This window comes from Castanea sativa, chromosome 1 (genome assembly GCF_040712315.1).
Source record: "Castanea sativa cultivar Marrone di Chiusa Pesio chromosome 1, ASM4071231v1".
Taxonomy (NCBI): domain Eukaryota; kingdom Viridiplantae; phylum Streptophyta; class Magnoliopsida; order Fagales; family Fagaceae; genus Castanea; species Castanea sativa.
Genome location: NC_134013.1, coordinates 36510875 through 36533171, shown reverse-complemented (window position 1 = coordinate 36533171; position 22297 = coordinate 36510875). Strand labels below are relative to the sequence as shown.

Sequence of the window (22297 nt, the reverse complement as noted above, 5' to 3'; positions counted from 1 at the left end):
GTGGCGGTTGTATAGGTTGAGTAACCAGAGTACCCTGAGGAATAGGAGCCCCCTCGGGTAGCAGGAAACCTTCAACGGCAACGCTGATCCGGGGAAGGCGGGGGTCCTTGGCTTTGATCACACACTTCAGCGCCTGGAAAGCTTTGGATATTGGATCGTAGCCGAGGATGAGATGAGCCGCTCGGAGTTAACCGTCTGAATGCACGAAAACTTCGGCTTGTAAAATTCTGTCAAATCGCCCAAAATCGACGAGGAAAGGATGACGATCTGCTGCGTGTGGATCTGCAGAATTGTCCGAAAGAAGACAAAGGTAAGAATAAATAAGTGGATAAAAGGGATGGTTTTTAAGAGTTTTAAATAAAAATCCAAAACTTCACCTAGGTCCCCTCCCTTGTCGGACAGGGTAAGCCGTCGTGCCAATCTCCTGATATGATCAGGAAGTCGTTTTTTAGACCCTTATTGGATTCGAGCAGACACTGAATTAACCTAACTGCTGGATGTCTAGATTTTAGGTAATACTCATCTTTTTTTGTTAGGTAATGGAGGTTATAAACCCAGTTCACATCATGATGAGTGAGCCCTAGGTTCATTTTTTCATTTAAAGCATCTATAGAACCTAGGATCCTAAAGACGTTTGGGGCGCATTGGGTAAGGGCTAGTCTAAAGGCCCTAAGATAATCCCTAGTCACAATCCCCATTGGAATTCTCATTCCTCCTTCGATGAATGCAATCATCGGGATTACTACCTCCCCCGTTTTTCTTTTTTCAAAATACTCCTCTTTGTTACAGTATCTAATTGATACGTTCGAAGGAATTCGGTATTTAGCCTTAAATTGCTCTATTTTTTCGTTTGAATCCACCAAGGATGCAAATCTACCCATTTTTAGGAAAAAAATGGGGTGTAAAGTAACTAACTAGACTAAGCCGAGGACAACGGAGTACAGAGAAAAGGAAAAAGAAAGGAAGAAAAACAAAAAGAACAAGAGCTGATAAGAAATGGAGAGAGTAGGGGAGAACTTACTTTAAGAAAAAGAAGAAGTCACAGTCACCTCGGACAAGGTATTTGGTAAAAAAAGAAAGCACGTGGAGTTGGCAAATTATGGCAGGTACGATATAGGAGTGTTGTAGTGTGTAAGAAGATTTGAAAGAAATTAGTATTTATATGTCAATAGGCATTATGAAGCGGGAGAATTCCCGCCTCATCCCAAGAACAAATCTCAATCGTTGGATATGGGTCACATCGCTGAATGTGGGGAACATAGAGACGCCAGAATTTAATTCAGGGACGCTTCGCATGCCGAAGCTTCGGGAATATGCGATGAGTAGTTCAAAGGTCATTGTCCCTGTCAGCAATATTGCTAGAAATCCGCAGGATAAAGGGAGATTTAAGTCGAGATCCTCTTTTCATCCCGAGTTGAAGAAATAAGAATCTCGAGGGGCTATTGTAGGGACGTTGGGCCCAGTAATTTATAAAGGATGGCCCAATAAAGTGTATTGAGCTAAAAACCCAATCCGAGGATATCAAACGAACTAGGAGTACATTAGTGTAACTCTTAAAGGAAATGCTAGGTAAAGATGTGATAAAAGAGTGAACAATTGAGTCTAAGGAAGATATTAGTTCTCAAATATTAAAGCCGAGGTCATAGGAAGGATGTTTAATATCCCCAAAGCTATGTTATAAACAATCTTATGGCTACGGGAAGATACAGTACACGTGGAAGACAGTAGAAGGGCGGTGGAATATCTAAGGTAAAGCTGCTACCACCGCCCACACATTAAAGACTCTGCAATTGATATACTAACTACATTAATGGAGGAAGGAGACCTGAGCATGGGTTTTGGAACTTGGTCCCTGATCCTAGAGGAATTCGGGGAAATTTGATGGGACAAGTATCCAAAGCCAGCGTTATAACCATGAGGTGGAGGATGATAGAGAGGGGGAAGAGGGAGTATAAATAAAGGAAAAGACCTTCGGAAGAGAGAGACTCTTTCTTTGGAGAAGAAAGACAATAGTATATGATAATCTAACGATCTATAATTGTAATCACCCTTGAGAAGCAATACTATAAACTATCCTCGGATTGTGTCCGAGGAAGAGATTTTTCATTCATATTCTTATAGTTGATTCCTTGTTTGTGCCATTGGGCCCGAGGCTCGTTTATTTTCTGTTGTTTGAACCACCCTCAAAATCTAAATTTCAAGCCCACTCTCTACAAATTTATTGCAAAAGGCCTTTCAAGCCCATTCCCATTTAATTATGGATTGAAGGTTCGAATTGTGTCCTTACAGCTTTATATTTTTTTGGGTAATTTTCCATTTTTTTACACATTTAATAGATTTATTTGTATTTTAATTAATATTAAACTAATTTTGACATCATCACGATTTGATTTTGGTTGAACCTTAGTTCAACCTTAAAATCTTGAATCTCTCATTTTTCTGGTTTTTTGAATGGTTTGTGTTTGAAAACCATGCATTTTTTTTATCTTCCCTTTTCATTTTTTGTTTTGTTTTTGATTTTGTATTTTCAAATTGAAGGACATTTGACAACTACTTGGCAGCTACATTGGGCAAAAATAAAATTGTAATATGTGTGTTGGTCATGTTAGTTTCTTCCATCCATCTTAATGGCTTGGACGATTTTGACACAATACCAACAATTAGCAATTAAATTGACACATTTAAAGAATTAGGGTCTATTTTAAGATATATATTAAATAATGGTGTAAGGACTCAAAAAATAAAGGCCTAGGCCCACTTAGATTAGTGGTACCTTGTCCCTCAAACTAAGCCCAAGCAATAGTATTTTTTAAGAGAGAGAGTGTCTAATTCAAGTGCAATGCTAGGATATTTCCAAATCTAAGGCCGAAGAGTCCAAAGTAACAAGTAAACACAGTTTACACAACAGTTGAGGAAAATATCCTCCTCGGGTAGATCAAAGGATCAAGTTCTTATATGCATGTTCAATTCAAATGCTACACTAAGCAACTCCCTATTCTCTTTCTGGATCTCTTGGTTTTTGGAAATTGTTCATCCCCTTTTTTTGGTGGGTTCCTTTCCTTTTATAGTCTTCCTCCATGCATCTCAGCCCTTCACTTATATGTCCCCAGGCATTTCTCAAGATACTTGTCCCATCAAGGCTCTGTTGAAGGTGGTAGAAGGAGCTGCTAGCTATGAAGTTACTGTTCAGGAGTTATTTCCACATTAATGCAGGTGATAAGGTTAGTGGAGGGGATTGAATGCAGAGGTGGAAGGTATATCCTTCAAGAAACTTCCTCCCACCATCCTTATCCTTGTTGCCATATCCTTTCCTCTTCTCTCCTTGGGCCTTTAAGAGGTATCAATTGTCCTGATTCTCTTATTCTCCTCAAGTTGGCGGAGTTCTCGGAATTCGTTTACCCTCTTTAGCTTGGGTTGGGAAGATTATTCCTCGATTAAAACTCCTTCGTCCTCGGACCCCACACATATAGAATTACCAAGATGGTCTCTCTCAAAAAAAAAAAAAAATACCAAGATTGTAATTAACCCTAACAATCATTTATTTTGGCTCTGTCACTTATTCCAAAGTAAATTCTTAGGTATTCTTGGAGTATGGAAAATATTGTTCTCTTTTTTCACATTCATAATGGGATGAGATCCACCATAGATATGAGAGAAGTGAGCCATAAGTACCATTGCACTATACAATACCTATGAATTTTCCTTTATTATACTCTTAGAGCATTCTCATCAAATGTGGGATAAATGCTAAAAGCTATTTTTAGCAACAAAACAACTAAAAAAGCCCCTACATCAATGGTGCTAAATTTTAAATTTTTTAGCACCTTGCTACAATAAGATGTTATTACTAAGAGCATTCACATAAAAAAAATGCTAAAAAAATATAGTATTTAGCATCTCAAAACACTACTTTATCAATTTTAACACCTCACTTTATAATATAACCAATATCAAAAGTCTTATATTTTTTAACACTTCATTAAAATATTATTTCTTAATTATTTTATAATTATTTATTATTCTCAATTTCATCTATTCCTTCCTCTTTATTTCTTCATCTCTCTTTTTTACGTGTATCTTCTCCAAAACAGAAACACCCAACCCACAGTAAACCCAACCCACTACCACTAGCCACCACCACTGGCACCCACTACCACAACCACACCCACCACTATCGACAACCTCAACCCCCAATCACAAACAAAAACAAACCTAAAACCAAATCACAATCTCAAAACCAATCACAAACCCAAAATCAAATCACAAACTCAAACCCACACCCACTGCCACTGCCACTACCACCAGCCACCATTGCAACCGGCCACCACGACCACAACAGTCACAACCATCATCAATGAAGTCGAACCCACCCACACCACAACCTATAAAAACCCACCCATCATACCCAAATTCACGAAACCCAAACCCACAAATTTCACACAACTCAAACCCACAAAACCCAAAACAACCACCACCATTCCACTTTGATGACCCACAGATCTCCATGCCGATGATCCACGCCGATCTCACCTCAACACTGATGCCCACACCAATCAACACACGGCAAAATACCCAACGACAATCAACACACGGAGGAAAAATCTTTGAACGGAGTCAATCCGAGAGTAAGATCTGCATGCCGATCTCCACACCGGTGCTGATTTGGAGCAGGAAAAAAAAAAGCTTGATGTAAGAAAGAGGGAGATGGAGAGGCAAAGAAAAAGAGAGAAAAGGGTAGAGAGATCAGAAAGAAAGAGAAAGAGAATGAGAGATCAAAGGAAAGATAAAATATTAAAAAATTATAACATCTTGTTACAGTGCGCACTGTAGCAAGATGTCAAATTTTTTACCATGTGCAATCTTTGATGCAGTGGATTTTTGTCATTATAAATGCTAAAAATAACATTTTAGTACTTATAACACCCTTGATAAGAATGCTCTAACACACTACTGTAACAATTTTCTACTCATTTTTTATTACTATAGCAAGATATCAAATTTTTTACCATATGTAATCTTTGATGGAGTGGATTTTTGTCGTTATAAATGCTAAAAATAGCATTTTAGTACTTATAGCACCCTTGATAAGAATGCTCTAACACCCTACTGTAGCAAGTTTCTACTCATTTTTTTATTATTATTTTTATTCTCCTTTTCTCTCTCCCCTCATATTTCACTCTCTACTCTCTTTCAAAAAGAATAAAAAATGATAAATAAATAATTTTTAATGAAGTAGTAAAAAAAATAGAAATTTTGATGTTAGGTGTATTATAAAGTGATGTGTTAAATGTTATAAATTTAATTTTATTATAAATACTAAATGCTAAAATTTCCAAAACTCAAGGGGTCTATTTGTGATCTGTTTATTTTGCTGAAACTGAAAACATTTTGTTGAAAGTACTGTAAATAAAGGTAAAAGTTAGTTGAAATAGTATAGTAGGACTCATGAATAGTACCAAAAAATGCATTAGGACTCATAAGTAGTATAAAAAATAAGCTGAATAGTAAAATAAGTTAGCAAAATTAATCATGCCAAATGGACACTTAAGTTTATTTGAGATTTACTTATTTTGTTAAAACTGAAAATTTTTTGCTGAATGTACTGTAGATAAAGATAAAAGTTAGCTGAATAATATAGTGAGACTTATAAATAATATCAAAAAATATAGAAGAACTCATAAATAATAGTAAAAATAAACTAAAGGTTGGTTTGGATAGCGCTGAACACGTCCAGCGTTCAGTGTTTTCCCTTTTTTTTTTTTTTTTTCCTCTGCTGCCCGTTTCTGCTTTTAGGGGACAAGTTACTGAGCGCGCACTGTTCACGTACTGTGCGCGCATTGTTCACGTACTTTTTTAGTAATTTTTTAATTAAAAGTGGGTCTCACGGTACTATTTACACATTTAAAAATTATTTTTCTACAGTGTTTTCAGTTTTCAGTTTTTAGTTTTCAGTTTTCAACTATATCCAAACAGATTCTAAATAGTAAAATTTACTGAATTTTTAATTGGAGCTGAACACACGCCCATATGAATGCTCTTCATCACTGCAGCGTTTATTGCCCAGGAAAGGATACTTCAAACAGAGATGGGCCTTTCTGAGTTAAGATTGGTTTGGATACAGCGTATAGTGTCTACGTCTTGAGTTTTCTGCGTTTTTTGCTTTTTTATTATTATTATTTTTTTTTCTTCCTCTGCTGCCTGTGCAGGGGGACAAAGGCTACTGTTTATGTTACTGTGCATAAACAGTAGTTGCATTTTGCTGACTTTTCAGCACATCAGTAGGTCATGTGTACTGTTCACGGACCCACAAATTTTACATTACATAATTTTTTTTATTAAAAGTAAGTCCCACAGTATTATTTACACATTTAAAAATTATTTTATTATAATGTTTTTAATTTTTAATTTTCAACAATAAACTTTATTCAAACGGATCCATTTTAAAGCGATTCTCTGTTTAAAGAAAAGAAGACGCACGTGGGCTGCTAGCCTGCTACAGTTGTTGGTTCTGGATAATAATTTAAAAGTGAAACAAGAAATGAGTGAAGTAAAAGCCGGGTAGGTGATACCTCATAGACCGTAGTCTAGAGGCACGCAAATCGAAGTTCCATACGGATTGCTCTGGGGACTATATATTTTAAAGGAAATGTTAACGAGCACCGTGGTGCTTGTTAACATTTTTTTTTTTTTTTTTTATTTTAAAAGGAGAAAAAAATTATCAAAAAAATTATCAGAAGGTATAAAAAAAATTTGCTTAAAATTAAAAACGTGTCAAAATTAAAAAAAATTATATAAAAATTTATCCAAAATGTATGATTAACAGGTATTTTACTGTGCTCGATAACCCCACCCATATTTTAATATAGCGTTTGTGTTTGGTAGGGGAAAAAGAAAAGGAAAAAAAAAAACTTCTTGTCCTTATTGATTCACGAGATTTAAAAATTTCCAATCAATGATACAAAGCTATTGTATGGCTGGCAGTGGTTCACACTTTACAGATAACGCGGTTAACTTTTTTGGATTGAGACCCGATCCAATTTTTATGAATGGTTGAGATGGATTTTTGTAAAAAATAATTTTTAATTTTAGGGTCTGTTTGGATACAGTTAAAAATTAAAAACTGAAAATTGAAAATACTGTAGCAAAATAATTTTTAAATGTGTAAATAGTATCGTGAGACCCACTTTTAATTAAAAAATTGTTGAAAAGTATGTGAACAGTGCACACATTGTGCACGCACAGTAACTTTTGTCTCCTAAAGGACATATGCGGACAGTGAAAAAAAAAAAAAAAGAAGGGGAAATGCTGAACGCTTCCAACGTTCAGCATTACCCAAACATACGCTTAATCAATGATTAAAAAAAGTTAAGATAAAAATTAAATAAAAAAATAAAAGTTAACAATATAAAAAATAAAAAAAAAGTTTATGAATGGCTTGGATGAATTGCACCGGTGCAATAACTGATTCTAATTTAACTTTTTTGGGTAAAAAATGGCAGGTTAGTTTCTTTAATAGTATGTAGTACCATAATGAATCATTATATTTATGAAATTTATTCTGTGGATTGGTTTTTTTCTTTTCCTTTTTGTGAAAAATTACGGTACCTATTTTTTTTATTAATGATTACAGTACCAAAAAAAAAAAATGTCTATCATCTTAAAGTTTTGCAAATCCATTAAAAAAAATAGAATGAAATTCCTATTTTACCTTCCAATTACCCGATTGAGGATTTTTTTAGTTAAATAGAATAAGTAAAGTAAAAATAAATTAGAGTAGCATTTATATTAGTGGTGCTAATAAATTTAGCTTTTAGCATATTAAAAAATTACTTTATTTATTTTTAACACATTTTTTCTTATGGTTTTCAGACATTGACCATTCACAGAACCGTAAAATAGAGAAGTTCAAGGTTTTTGAGGTCAGACTGAGGTTCAATTGATGTCAGACCGTGATGATATTATAATTAATTTAATAAAGACAAAATAATATAACAAATTTGTAAAAATGAGTAATCTTGATTAAAAAGAAAAATATATAGAGAAATTAATTAATTTTCAAGCACATTTTCACAAATTTTATATAAAAAATATAGTATTAAAAAATACAACACAAACAATTACACGTAATCCTTATAAAAAATAAATAATTTTGATGTTTCACATATAATAATGTTAAGTATATTAGTCACAATAAAATATTTATGATCATAATTATATATCAAAATTATATATTTATAATCAGACCATTGGATTCTTTTTTAATATATCTAAGTTTTTGAAAATTAAGGTAAATCCAATATGTTTTCACTTTAGACCGCTGCCTTAGTGGTCAGCATTTATCTTGGATTATTTGTTACTTGCGCCTAGGTTCTATTCCTACTATTTGATACTTTAGCATATTGAGCATGGTTTGAACAATATTTGAACCGAGTCTTGTTCCAAAAACTAGATGGTTCAACAACAGTTTGAGTGATTCACGAACTTTAGTATAATATTCGGTTCTTAGGACTTAAAAGACCAGCTTCTAGGCCAGTTCTCGGGTAACTCGATTGGACTGCCTTACATTTTTCACATCACAACCAACACTATTTCTTTCGTTCTTTCTTTCTCACTTGCACTCTCTACCACAAAAACCCAACAAACCCACACAACTAGCCACAAAAACCACTAGCCACAATTGCCACCTAGCAAAATGACCCACCAACACCTACAAAAACGATTCCCACAACCTACCACCACTACCACTCACAAAACCCAACAACCAACCACCATCGCTACACACTGTGGGTGCCTTTTGCGTGTTTGGGCCTTGGCCCTTCTGCCGTACTAAGGTCTGTGAGTCTGGAGTAAGGGAGTTGGGATTAACCTAGTTTGGGTTGCACTGTAGGCTAGCTTGTGCACGAGTTGGGCTCACCCAATGTAGAGACAAGCTGTTGAGGGCACCACAAGTTGAATGCAAGGTGCAGTCGTAGTTGGATAGCTATTACAATAGAAATATAACAATAGAAGTATACTGCGGTAGAATGTTATAGTAAATTATGTTAAATGGAGTCGTAGTAGGCAACTGACACCGTAAGTAAAATAAACAGAGTTACAGTAGAACAACTGATACAACAAATAGGAAAAGAAAATAAACACTACAGTAGGATATGTAATACTAAAACAAAACTAGTAACATTAATACTACTAACATAAACCAAAAGGGGACTGTCATAAGACACCTAGTGATGCAATAAGGATAGCCTTGTTTTCCCTAATCTTGGGCTTGGCTGCTTAGCAGAAACGGGTCCAAAAGGGAGCCAATCTCCAATGTAGGTAATCTCAACATAGGTTTTTGCTATAGAAATTACTTGTGTTGGGATAATGGCATAAATGGAATTGGGTTCTAGATTACAGGTTACAAAGAGTGGGAATGTTAAGGAGAGAGAAAAGTCGATTTATTGATACATGCCTCTATTTTTGCCATAACTCTCCTTGCCTTACCACTTGATTTTCTTATTCTCTTTTTTGTTAAGTTTCTTTCTTTTCTCTTTGTGTATATTTTCTTTCTCCCTCTTCTGTCCTCTTGTTTGTGGCTACCTCTATCTCTTTTATACTTGCTTAAATTCGTGGGATTTCTCCCTTTTGTCCCTAAGGCTGTACCAACCATTTTTGGTCTCTTATGGGCATCTCTTCAGGACTACCCACTAACATGTTGGTTGCCCGGCCATTACCTTTGCTCAGAGTGTACTTGCCACACCACTCTCCATTTCCAGATAAAAGTTCTTGTATTGTTTCCCTCCCGCTCACTACTTGCCTCCCCAAAATGGATAAGGGTTGAAAGCTCTCCATACCTACCCCTATGGCATGCATCAAATGATTCCAGCCTGTATATACATCTTTTGGGAGAAATACCATCCCAACAAGGCATTTTTCTAAAAGGAGCCTCGGTAAGAACCCCAGAATAGACCTCTTTTCTCCCCACTGCCAAACCACACCCCCTGAATCCTTTAACTGAGGACACACCTCTCATGTATTGGCTGGGTACACGTAGGTGGCGTCCTAGGCCTTGTGCGAGTGCCACTACCATTTGCGTTTGTTTTCTTTCATCCCCACGCCGTTTCAGTCACTCTTGCGTCGTATTCTTTTGCTGCGCATACTGGTTAATGTTTGGCTTTTGTGGCGAGAGGAATGTGTGGGCTTTTGGGCTTGCATTACCTCTTTTGCGTTCCTCCATGGAACGATCATTGTTCAAACAAAGGCCTATGCCCGTATAACCTATTGGGTTTCCATTCTTATCATTTCTCTTTTTACCCATGGGCCTGCTAGCTATCATTCCTGCCATGTTGGCCCATTGGGCTTGCTACCTCTTTTCTTGGGCTTCCTTAGCCCATTTACTTAGTCATAACCTCTTATTCTTCCCATGGGCTTGCTGATTGTCATTCCTACTACATTGGCCCTATTGAGTTTGCTACTTTTTTTCTTGGGCTTCCTTGACTCATTTACTTAGTCTTTACCTCTTGTTCCTCCCATGGGTCTGCTAGCTGCCATACTTGCCACGTTGGCCCATTAGCTTGCTATCTCTTTCTTTGGGCTTCCTCGGCTCATTTACTTAGCCTTTACCTCTAATTCCTCCCATGGGCCTGCTGGCTATCATACTTGCTATGTTGGCCCATTGAGTTTACTAACTTGCTTTTACCATTCATGTTTCTTTTTCCTTCCACTTCCCTTATTGTTGGGCTTCTTCTGCTATTGGGTCTTTCATAAAATATGGGCATCAACACTTACAAAACTCAGGAGAGAGAGCAAAAAGAGAAATTTATAAAAGGAGAATGAAGAGAGAAGAGATCGACTATGGGTTCGGTAGAGAAAGAGAGAGTTGGTTCAGTGTTCAGTGGGTTTAGGCAAGAGACAAAGAGAAGAGAGATATTTGTGAGAAAAATGAGTGAATATTTTATTGAGAGAGAAATAGAGATGAATAAATTGAGGTTTATTTTAAGTAGTTGCTACAATAGCTGCTGTCTATAGCAGATTACTGTAACAGGTTGCTAAAAAACTTTAGATATAGCAACTCAAATAAAGCTTTGTTTTTGTTGTTTGCAGAACTAAAATAACTTGTCTGCTAAAATAGAATCTCCAATGTGAATGCTTTAATGAGGCATCAGTAAATTAAGAATTATCACTTAATTACAAAAATATATATATTTTTTAAAAGATAGTAATAATTTGATAGTTATAATAGAAAAACGAGATTTAAATTTTAGAAAATGTGTCAATCAATTGAGTTACAAAACTTTTGATACTAAAACAAAACTATATTTTTAATTTTTATTTAAAGCTCAACAAATGGGACTAGGGATGGTTTTAATAGAGGGGAAAAAAACAAAGAGGAAGGAAATGGTCAATAATATTGCAAAACTATGAAAGTCATTGTCCTTTTCTTATAGGTTAAGGATGAAAGTTTAAATTTTTTTTTTTTAATTAATTTTTTTCTTCCTTTACGCGTAGGACGTCTCACTAACTTTCCGCTTACTTCCTCATGCTTCCTTTTCAACTTAATTAGATGAGGTCGATTATTAATGGTTTCCCTATCATTTCTTCAAAATTAAGTTACAGAGAGTAAATTTGATAAGGCCACTTGCTATTGATCATTTACCAAATATTTATTAAATCATACATCACATATATACTTAAAAAAAGAAGAAGGAAAAGATGAAAAATAAAAATAAAAATAAAAACTGCCTCACCCAACCCTACTGAAACGCATTTGGTGGATGATGTATAGAAAAAGAAAAATAATTAAAAAGAATAAATATTTTAATAAAATAAGTATAAAATAGATAATTTAATATGTATTATTTTAAAAAGTGAGTATCTACGTAAAAAAAAAAAAACTATTATACTATCATAGACATAAAATTTTACAAACATGATAGATTTTTAAAACTTATAAAAAAAGAAAAATATGATAGATTGAGTGTCCGTTTAGCACAACTTATTTTTGTCAATTTATTTTACTATTCATATTATTTTTATTACTATTTATGAATTTATCTATACTTTTTGGTACTATTCATATGTACGATTTTAGTTAACTTTTATCTTTATTTACCGAACTTTCAATAAAAAATTTTCTGTTTCAGCAAAATAAACTAATCAAAATCGACCTAAAGATGTCAAAACCGACCTAAAAATGTCAGATTTGTGGGCATTGCTTCGGACTAGGGAACAACTGATAGACCGGGTATTATCGTATTCTTGGCAGCCAAGTTTGATTAGAGAGGTTTTTTTTATTTATTTTAAAGTTGATTAGAGAGATTGGGTAGGAAAAAAGACCCAGGCTCTATATTTCTTGTATTTATAAATTCTAGTCCACCATGATCAATTGGATAAGATTTTTCTATAATGTGACCTTTCACACAATTTCGAACATCAAGTTGCAATGCGAAAGAGAAAGATCAAACGATCTGTGTTCAACGCGTGGCTTTTGGATATTTTGAAAATTTCTGATGTTCTATATATAATTCCAACATTGCCCTTACCTCGAAAAGTCAAAAAAAAAAACCCAGAGTCCACTTTTACCAGCATACCCTATGAGACTATTCAAACAACTAGATAGAGCTTTTCTTCCTTTCTCTTCTTTAAATAGTGACCTTCATTGCTCTTTATCTTTCCCCAACTCAACAATCAACAAAGAAAACCCAACATCAACATGGCTGCTAGTTTTACTTCTTCTTCTTCTTTTCCCTTATTCATGCTTTTGATCTCTTCTCTTTTACTACTGGCTTCCTTTGCTTCTGCCTCAGAGAAACAATACGGTGCCTCTGCCCCTGTAAAAAAAGGACTGTCATGGGCATTCTACGAATCAAGCTGCCCTGACCTTGATTCAATTGTCAGAAAACAGCTTAAGAAGATCTTCAAGAAAGACATTGGCCAAGCCGCTGGCTTACTGCGTCTTCATTTCCATGACTGCTTTGTTCAGGTAATAATTAATTAATTATAAATCCAACCTTATTATTTTATAAGCTCATCATGACTCACTGTTACTTTATTAGGGTTCCATGATCGCTACTTTTTACTGCCAGCGTTATTTTTAGTGGATCCATTTTGTTAAAATGCTAAATTTACCAGCAAAATATGGTAAAAGTGGGCTGCATTAACAGAGACAAACTTATATTTTTTTTTAGACTGAGCTCCAGTACTGCCAAAGATATATTATTTTATTATTTTATTATATTATTTATATTTATTGTGTTTAATACTAAAATAAAATTACTTAAGTGTTTTGTAAAGTTGATAAAATAAATAAAGTTACTTTTTATAGTGTCAAATTGCTTAATTTTGGACACTACTCATCTGATACTCTAACGATCACGGCCAAAGCTTGCGCTGGTCCGGTACCTATAGCACTGATCAATCGGTCAAAATGGTGACAGAAGTCCAAGTTGTGCCACATGTCATCTTCTTGATGGTTCTGCTAAAGCAAGTCCTTGCAAAACTTTATATATATATATATATATATATACATATGTCCAATTTAAATAATAATTTGTAGTTCTTTTTCCCAACAGAGTGAACTTTTTTGCCCACTGATCGAGCGCCTTTTTAGATAACAAACTTTTATTCATGACAGCTTAAAAGCCTTAAAGGATGAAATTATATAAATTTTTTTTTTGATAGGAGATGAAATTATATAATTACTAGACCATTTTGTAGCATATAATAATTAATAAGGCGATCGTCAACTATATATGGTATGGAGAATGTATTTTCTGTATGCCAGTGCCTGCACAGAATATTAGTTTAGTTAGTAAAGTTACACTTAATAATTTTCACAATATATATAGTTGATCAGACAGGTTTTTGTTAGTTCTTGTAGTCTACCGTTAACTTAAATTTATTATCTTTTTTTTTTTTTTTTTTTGAGAAGGAATTTATTATCTGTTTCTATCTTCACTTAGCAAAGAATAGTCGAATACCTACCACATAGAAAAGGGGAAAAGAAAAAGAGAGAAATAATTATATTAATAATATATATATATCTAACTACAGCCAAACCATTTTTGTTAATTATTTAACAAAAACAAAAACATCTGAACTCACTTAATTAAATAAAAGAAAAAGGCGACTAATTAAGGCAGATATTAATTAAACAAGTTTTTGAGCATTGATCGTAATTGCCAATAAGGCCTCTATATATATATTTTTTACTTATTTATTAATTATATATTGCATACGAAACTGAGATATTCTTATATATGGATATCGATCAGGAATCATATGATTTGTTTAGGGACTATTTGTTTGTGGGACCATTATAATTTGAGTATGGGTGAAATATATATGAGGTGTTTGTTGTTGTAATTTGGGATGCAGGGATGTGATGCTTCGGTGTTACTTGATGGATCAGCCAGTGGTCCAAGTGAGCAGGACGCAATTCCAAACCTGACTTTGAGGGCTAAGGCATTTGAGATCATTGAGGACCTACGTGAACTTGTCCACAAGGAGTGCGGAAGCGTTGTCTCTTGTGCCGACATAGTTGCTCTCGCTGCTCGTGACTCTGTTGTACTGGTAAATTAATCTATTAAATGCTTCCCTCAACCTCTTTTTCGTACTATATTGTATTTGTGCCACTGCTTATTATTTATTGTATTTTTTTATAAGATTATTTATTTATTTATTGTATTTGTACCATTTTCTTTTAATAAATCAATTATTGAGAAAGATGGTATTTAAACCCTGAATATCTTGCATAAGAATACCAATTAGTTAAACTACAAATTCTTTAGTCTTATACTCTTATGCCCTTATGGTTTATGTCACACTCATAAACATCTTAATGGTAGTGGTTATGTTGGTTAGGTTTAGGCGGATGTGGTAGGAGTACAGGAAGTTAAAAGTGTAGTAATAGATATATTATTGAAGGATGTTGCTGCCTTATCTTATTATTTTTTTGTAAGGTATTAAATGCTAGAATTAATATCACAACTAGCCCACTAGATTGTCTACGGTGACCCGTTCAAAGTTGGACTAATGGGACACGCTTCTCTCCCATTTAACGCGGAAAGATTGGCTTCTTTTAGAAAACAATGTTCTTTCTTTTACAAATGCATTAGAAGAGACAGTATAGGCATATTCGATCCATTTGTCATTTTTGTCAAATACTTGGACTTTTGTGGTCCTTCTCATTGGGACATCTAGAAAGCTTTAGTTTGGCATATTTTTCTCACACATTGACATCATTTAATAACATATTTTCTAACCAGACCAAATAAAATAAAATAATTTGTAACGGTTACCGTCATATCATTTGCCATAAGTTAATAATGTGATTAAGTTAATAATGTGATTAATTGTGAGTAGTGATTATTTTTATACGAAGTTTCCACATTTTTTTTCTTAATCACTCACTATTAATTACTTCAAAATTGTGATACAAAAGTTTTTTTTTGGTTGTTGTTGTTGATGAGGTGATACAAAAGTTGTGGTTTAAACTTTGTCTATCAATTTTGGTACATATATAACTTTTTATAGGTATAGAAAAAAAATTTCTTCTCATGTGACTCATGCTTTCATGAATGCAGTCAGGAGGCCCTGAATACAGTGTGCCATTAGGAAGGCGGGACGGACTAAACTTTGCTACACAAGCCGTAACACAGGACCTCCTACCCGCACCCACAAGTAACGCTAGTACCCTTATTGAAAAACTGGCCACCAATCAAAAACTTGATGCCACCGATTTGGTAGCCCTCTCTGGTGGCCACACCATTGGTCTTGGCCACTGCACTTCTTTCGACGAGCGGCTCTACCCAACCCAAGACACTACTATGGCCAAAACATTCGCCAATGAACTCAAAGAAGTATGTCCCAAACCAGATACCAATGCCACCACCGTGTTGGACAAGCGGTCTCCTAATAAATTTGATAACAAGTACTATGTTAACCTCATGAATCGCGAAGGACTATTCACTTCAGACCAAGACTTGTACACGGATAGCAGGACTAAGGGCATTGTTGAAAGCTTTGCTCTTGATGAGGAGCTTTTCTTTGAGCAGTTTGCAAAATCCATGATCAAAATGGGACAATTGAGTGTGTTGACAGGCAAAAAAGGAGAAGTTCGGGCAGATTGCTCTGTGAGGAACTCTGATAATCCAAAACTGAAAACCGTGGTGGAAGAGGATGAGGAGGTGGAAGCTCATTCTGAGTTGTAAGATAGTATTGTTGCTGTTGTTGTTCCATGTGTGCTGTGCACTTTGTTGTTTAATATTATGTATTTCTTTTGTGTTTTTGTACGTGTTTTCAGACTTAATTTGTATTGTATACTCCTCTCCTACTTGCTTGTTTAGTTGTTTAATGTAACACCTACCCCTAGTAAAATGTGTCTGCAGGCCGTGTCATATTAATAAATTTCACTGACATATTATTTAGAGGATGAGGATATACAACTTTCCAAAAGAGAATAAATACCTGATAAGATATTTTATTTCTACCAGTTGGATTTAGATATTTTTACTTTTGTCTTATTCTTTTGTTGCTTGCTTGAGAAGATTCAACGATGGAGCGACTTTTGTTGGCAAGAATTCACGAGGACATTATGAAAGCAAAAAATGGATGATTGGAGGATGTTTTTTTTTTTTTTTGTTGTATCCTCATTAACCAGATAATCACTGTTTCGGAGAGCCCGAAGGGGTGGAATTCTTTTCAAAGTTGCTTACGATGTGTACATTGCATCTGATGCTCTATAATTTCTTCTACAAAGTTGCTTAATTAATTCCAATGCGATCAGTTAATCTAATAATAAGTAATTATCACTCTTGCAAATTAAGGTTTATATAAGTTCATAGGGGTAACAATCATTCAAAAGGATGCAACTTTTTTGGGCCTATGGCATCCAACCTTTCTTTGTTTTGCGTCAATGTTCTCTTTGTTTATCTTTACGTACATGGATGTCTATAAATAAACACCAAATTATCATGCCATTAATGTTGCAGGTTTGAATCACATACAAAACCAAACAACGGAAGACAATGGGATCTACTTCTATTATACAGGATAATCATGTAAACTTTGAATCTTAGAAAAACAGTTTGAAGAAAACATATATACCCTCAATTTCATAGAAGACCTAGAGTGTGGACTCTACTTGTCAAAAAACTTCTCTCTTTTTAAAAAATATACCACATTAAAACTTCTGTAGCAATTTTTTTCTTTTAAAACAAATAACCATTTGCTTTTCTTTTTTAGTCGAAATAACTAATCAATTAATAATTTAAATAGATTTTTGGGCTTTAGGATGTGACTTGATCAGGTGGGACCAAAGAAGAAGATAAAACTCTAGCTCTAATGGGCTTTGGGTTTCTTATCAACTCTTGACAAACTCAAAGTTATCATTAATTATATTAGTTACAACTATGGAAATAAATTGCATTATAGATTTTATTAATGATATTAAATCTTAATTAAGACTATTATAAAATCAATCGACTGCTCCATGAAAACATCCATAGTGATACAAAATCATAAAATAACTATCACATTGTAAATCATTATTTTATTTTTTGAATCCCCGGTTTAATTTTTTAGTTATTTTTATATTATATGAAATCTAATTTTATTAAATAGAAATTTTAGTAACTTTTTACAAAAGTGGCTAGGTTTAACACTTTGAATAACCAATTCTCATTAAACTTATCTCAATGTTTGAAACTAGGTTATAAGTTATATTTTTGCCTTTTAGCTTTTATGTACAGTTTTTAAAAACCTTACCTTTTTTTATAAAAACATTTTCTCACCATTTAAAAGTATAAGTATACTTTAGCACATTTTTAGTAAAATTATTTTAGCAAAAATCTAAATAAGTTGTTCCCAAATAAACACGTCGACATGCCTCTTATCAATATTATGGATTTTGTCTTGAGAATATGAGTATTCCTCCAACATTACATGCGATTAGCCAACATACTAAGATTGTGACCATTATTTTGAGATCTCAAACCTAATATATCTCGTTGTTGGTTTAAGTGTAAAAAATGTAGGAACATTCCTCACTTTTCCTAAATTTTCATGCAATTTCTTGACAACCAAATACATTAACACATTCTTGATTTTTCTATATTAAACCCTTGAATTCATAAATACATTTTACAACTTATCACACCTATATAATTGAGAAACATCCATATCAAAAATAGGCAAAAAGAAATTTGAAATTTTAGAATACAAACAAATCTAGCAAATTTTCCATCAAGCAACAACTTTTCTAGTAACCAAATAGAAAGGGCTTCTCATTTTAGGTTAGTGTCTCTGTGTTGGGTTAAATCCAGTAGCTTTGACGGGGACAAATCCAACCAAAAACTTTTACTAAAAACCCAAATTGTGAGGGCAGCCAAATTTCTACACAAAGCCCTTAAAACCTAAATCAAAACTCCAAATTCATGAATCTACAATCAACCCTAAAACCCCATTTTCCAAACCCTAACAATCAACCAAAAGGAAATTCATTACGAAGGAAACACTCTTGCTCATCAGGGTTCTGTGATGAGGTTCTCTGTTCGGCGTTAGAGTTTAATGGATGGTGATGACACGAGGCAAGAACAACGATAGTTGTGCAAGGCAAGAACGATCTTGAATTGTCCTAGTCTGGAGCACGTTGGTGTCGGGGCGTGGTTGGATGTTTCGCGACACAAAACCCTAAGCTCCGTTATTTGTCTTAGAACTATTTAGAGATCTTATTTTGTCAACAGCAATGGAGAATGGTCTCGAATCGTCTTGGGCTAGAACATGTAGGTATCATGGTGTGGCTGGCAACAATGCAACACAAAACCCTAAGCTTATTTATCTTTCTTCAATCTATTTAGAGATCCTATCTTATTGAAGTGGGTAAGGAGTCCAAGCTTTGTCACTATGACCCATTTCTCCTTCTCGCAATGGCCACGTTGGGGTCCTTTGCATTTGTGGTCCCTTATAGCGTGTTCACCACCAGAGCCTCGATCGGCCAAAATCATTGTGGTCTCCTTTTGTGCCACTACACTCAACGATGCTTATTTGGAGAGAGAGAGAGAGAGAGAGAGAGAGAGAGAGACTAGTAAATTTGATTTTTGTGTCTACCAAATTTGAAATTGCTAAATTTTAATTTTATGTTTGTGTTTTGTTGTCAAGAAAGTGCAAAAAAAAAAAAAAAAAAAAAAGTTAGGTGTGTTCCAACATTTTTTCTATCCTTAAAATTGAGGAAAAAAAGAATTGTTTTTTATTTTTTTCAATGTAAATGCTAATGTGGACTTTTTAAATATTTATTAAAATTTATTATTACTATTTTATTAGTCACGTCAACTTCAAATGTGTTAGTTGTGCATGTTATGTGCCACATATGCATTTTTCATTAGTGAATTAACGATAGATCCAAACTCATTAAAAATTCCTTAGGTCTTGGAAAGTGGAAGCCTCGACTTGTGTTTTTTCACGCAAGATCTAAACTCTTCCAATCTGTGATACCCGATTGTCGTAGGGGATTTTTGTTCTTTGTTTGATCTCATTTGGTGAAAAGCCCTTGGTCCTTTGACAAGAGATTTAATGACGTCGAAATCGTTAGTTAGAATGATCGTCCAGAGAGAGAGTCGTCCAAGACTGCCAAAAATCCTGCAGGAGTGAACGAAGGGTGAAAGGTATATGGGTCATCGGTGTGGTGCCTGCCACAAAGCCTCCGATGATAAAGTCAAATAACAGAGAGAGAGAGAAAAGAAGGCCTGATAGCAAGATGTGAGAGTATATTATGTAGAAAATCTGTACCTCATTAGGTCCTAGGATGTTGGTATATATACACTTGCTTCTTCTTCCTAGCCGTTGGAGGTGCTTTAATGGTGGTTTTAATGTGGCATTCGTAACGCCTCTGTGTGGTGTTGATGACAAGATTTTTGTCTCTCCAACAGGAAGGAGATTTATTACTGTTATGTTACATTTCTCCATTGATTGGTAGTGAACGACCTTGTCTTCAGACATTATATTGGACGGAGACTGATGTTACCTTCGTCCACTAACTCTTTCTATGGATGAGGAGATCGCTGGGTCTATCAGCTGCCCCCTATTCCAAGGCCGTCCATTTTTTGGGATGACCATGGGAATATGAAGAGTTATTTATTTATTTATGATAATTATGGTGCTTGGAGTTCCACCCTTCCGCATTAATTGCTCAGTGGCGGCGTGTTATGCGACGTGGCCACGTGTTGCGTCGGATTGGCTGAGGGGTCCTATTTCCGATGAGACCTTTCAGCTGTCCTGCATTTTTTGAGGCAACATTTTTAATCCCTGTCTTACCCTTCTTATTTCTCCATTTTCCTTCTGCGTTTTGCTTTTAGTTTCTTCCTTCTCTCAGGGACACCCTTTTTTACGCCTTTTTTTCCTTTTTTCCTTTTATTGCTTTCCTTTCTTTGTGCTCCTTTTTCCTTTTAGAGTTTTATTGCTCACCTTAATGGTTGATTATTCTAAAAATTAGGTGCACTTCTCCCTCTATTGCCTTCTCTTTTGCACGTTTAGGTGCACTTTTAGACTCCTTTAGTGACCATCGCCCACGGGTTGGGAATTTTGTTCTAGGTGATAGTAGCCTGGTTCTGGTGTTGGGTAATCTGTACTCACTGTTGCACCAATCTTTAGCTTGGTTTAGGTCTATGCATGAGGTTTTAAGGAGGGAGAGTATGGGTTCTGAGGTTAGATTGAGTGACTTGGAGAGAGGCTTGTCATCCAGTGCTAGCAGGGCTAGGGCCGAGACGGACATAGCTACCTCCGTGCCTTCTTCCGTACCCTCATCTTCTCGTCCCTTCGTTCTTGCTATGCCCCGAACATTTCATGCCCTTAAAGAATAATGCTCTCTAAAAGTAGATACCCTTAGTAGGTTTAGGGATAGGTTCTAGTTCCCTACGGAGACTAGGGTTTGTCTTTCTAGGAAGGGCGAGAAGTCCTGTGTCATTGCTTATAGTAAGGTTTGTTTTTATGAGGTTGTGTTCATATGCGGCCTTAGATTTCCTGTCCACCCATTTATAATGGAACTTCTCCACCACTTGAACATAGCTCCGGGGCAGCTTATGTTGAATTCTTAGAGAATCGTCATAAGCTGCATGGTGATTTAGACGACCATAGCTGACGAGGATATGATCACGCTTAATGAGTTCATCTGCCTTTACCGCTTAAAAGAGTCCAAAGAGTTTGGGTATTATGAGCTTGTGCCTTGGGATATAAAGTCTCGTCTCATCGTCAACCTCCCATCGTCCTTCCGTTATTGGAAGTCTAGATATTTCTTCGTGTCGGGTGATGGTTGGGAGACCCTTTCTGACGACTTTTAAGGGGACATCTCTAGGTTGCTGTGTCGGTGGGAGACCCCTCAGCTTGGTGCGTTTGCCTCCCATGAGATGTTTTTCTTTCAATTTACTACTTGTATTGATCATCAATTCTAACCTTGTGTATTCTTCTATTTTGTAGTGAAAGAGCGTCTTGTGCTTGAGAGCAGGTTCGAGGAGCATGTTTAAGAGGCTGTTAAGTACGCTAGTACTATTGAAGATTTTGACAATGGTTGATCCGCAGACTTTGGCTCGTCACTGTTTGGGGCCAGAGCCTTCTCATTACATCCTCCGCGCCATCCATCGGGAAGAGAAGAAGAGTAAGTTATCCTGAGGCGAAAAATGGATCATCTTTTCTTCCTTTCGCCTTCTTTTTCTGTTTTTTACTCTTTTTTTTCCCTTTTCACAGAGATGACAACTAAGTTTAACTAGGAGTTGTATGCCAAGATTAAGATGAAGAAGAATGAGCCCCTCTTCAGTATCGGTATGCGGCGGTTGAGGGTTGTAAAGAAGGAAAAGGACAAAGAAGTGACGGAGAAAGGTTCGTCCACTCCTACCTTGGACGAAGGACGCGTTGCTTCCCCTGCCATTCCCCATGCCAAGAAGTGCAAGACTGGAGATAAAAGGAAGGAGAAAGTAGGGGCTAGCGTTTGGGAGAATGCTGGGACGGCTGTGGCTCGGGCAAATGAGGTTGTGACTCCCGAGGAGCTAAAGGAGATCTCTGGCGTGCCCTCCCATGAGGTGGTGAACCGCCATGTTCATAAGCTCGTCTAGGTAGCTTATCATTTTTCTTTTTATTTCTTCTTTCTTTTGTCCTTAAGCATAGTTGTCTCAGCTGATCTTTATTTATTTTTTTTGTGCGATTGTGATTGCCAGGTGTTGGGGGAGACGATGCACATTACTTCCTAATACTTGATAAATGAGGAGAAAGTTGTGGTGGCCACTTCCAACGCGGAAGCGCTGGAGGCTGAAGCTTCTGGCTTGAGGAAGGA

The 22297-nt window shown here is 35.5% G+C and overlaps 1 protein-coding gene across 1 annotated transcript; it reads left to right on the top strand.

Annotated features, from left to right (window-relative positions):
* Positions 1-12567: 12567 nt before the first annotated feature.
* Positions 12568-16468, top strand: LOC142622473 (peroxidase 12). Its single transcript, XM_075795941.1, has 3 exons — positions 12568-12961; positions 14356-14550; positions 15564-16468. The coding sequence occupies exons 1-3, from the start codon at positions 12692-12694 to the stop codon at positions 16188-16190; spliced, it is 1092 nt and encodes a 363-aa protein (XP_075652056.1). The 5' UTR covers positions 12568-12691; the 3' UTR covers positions 16191-16468.
* The last annotated feature ends 5829 nt before the right edge of the window (positions 16469-22297 follow it).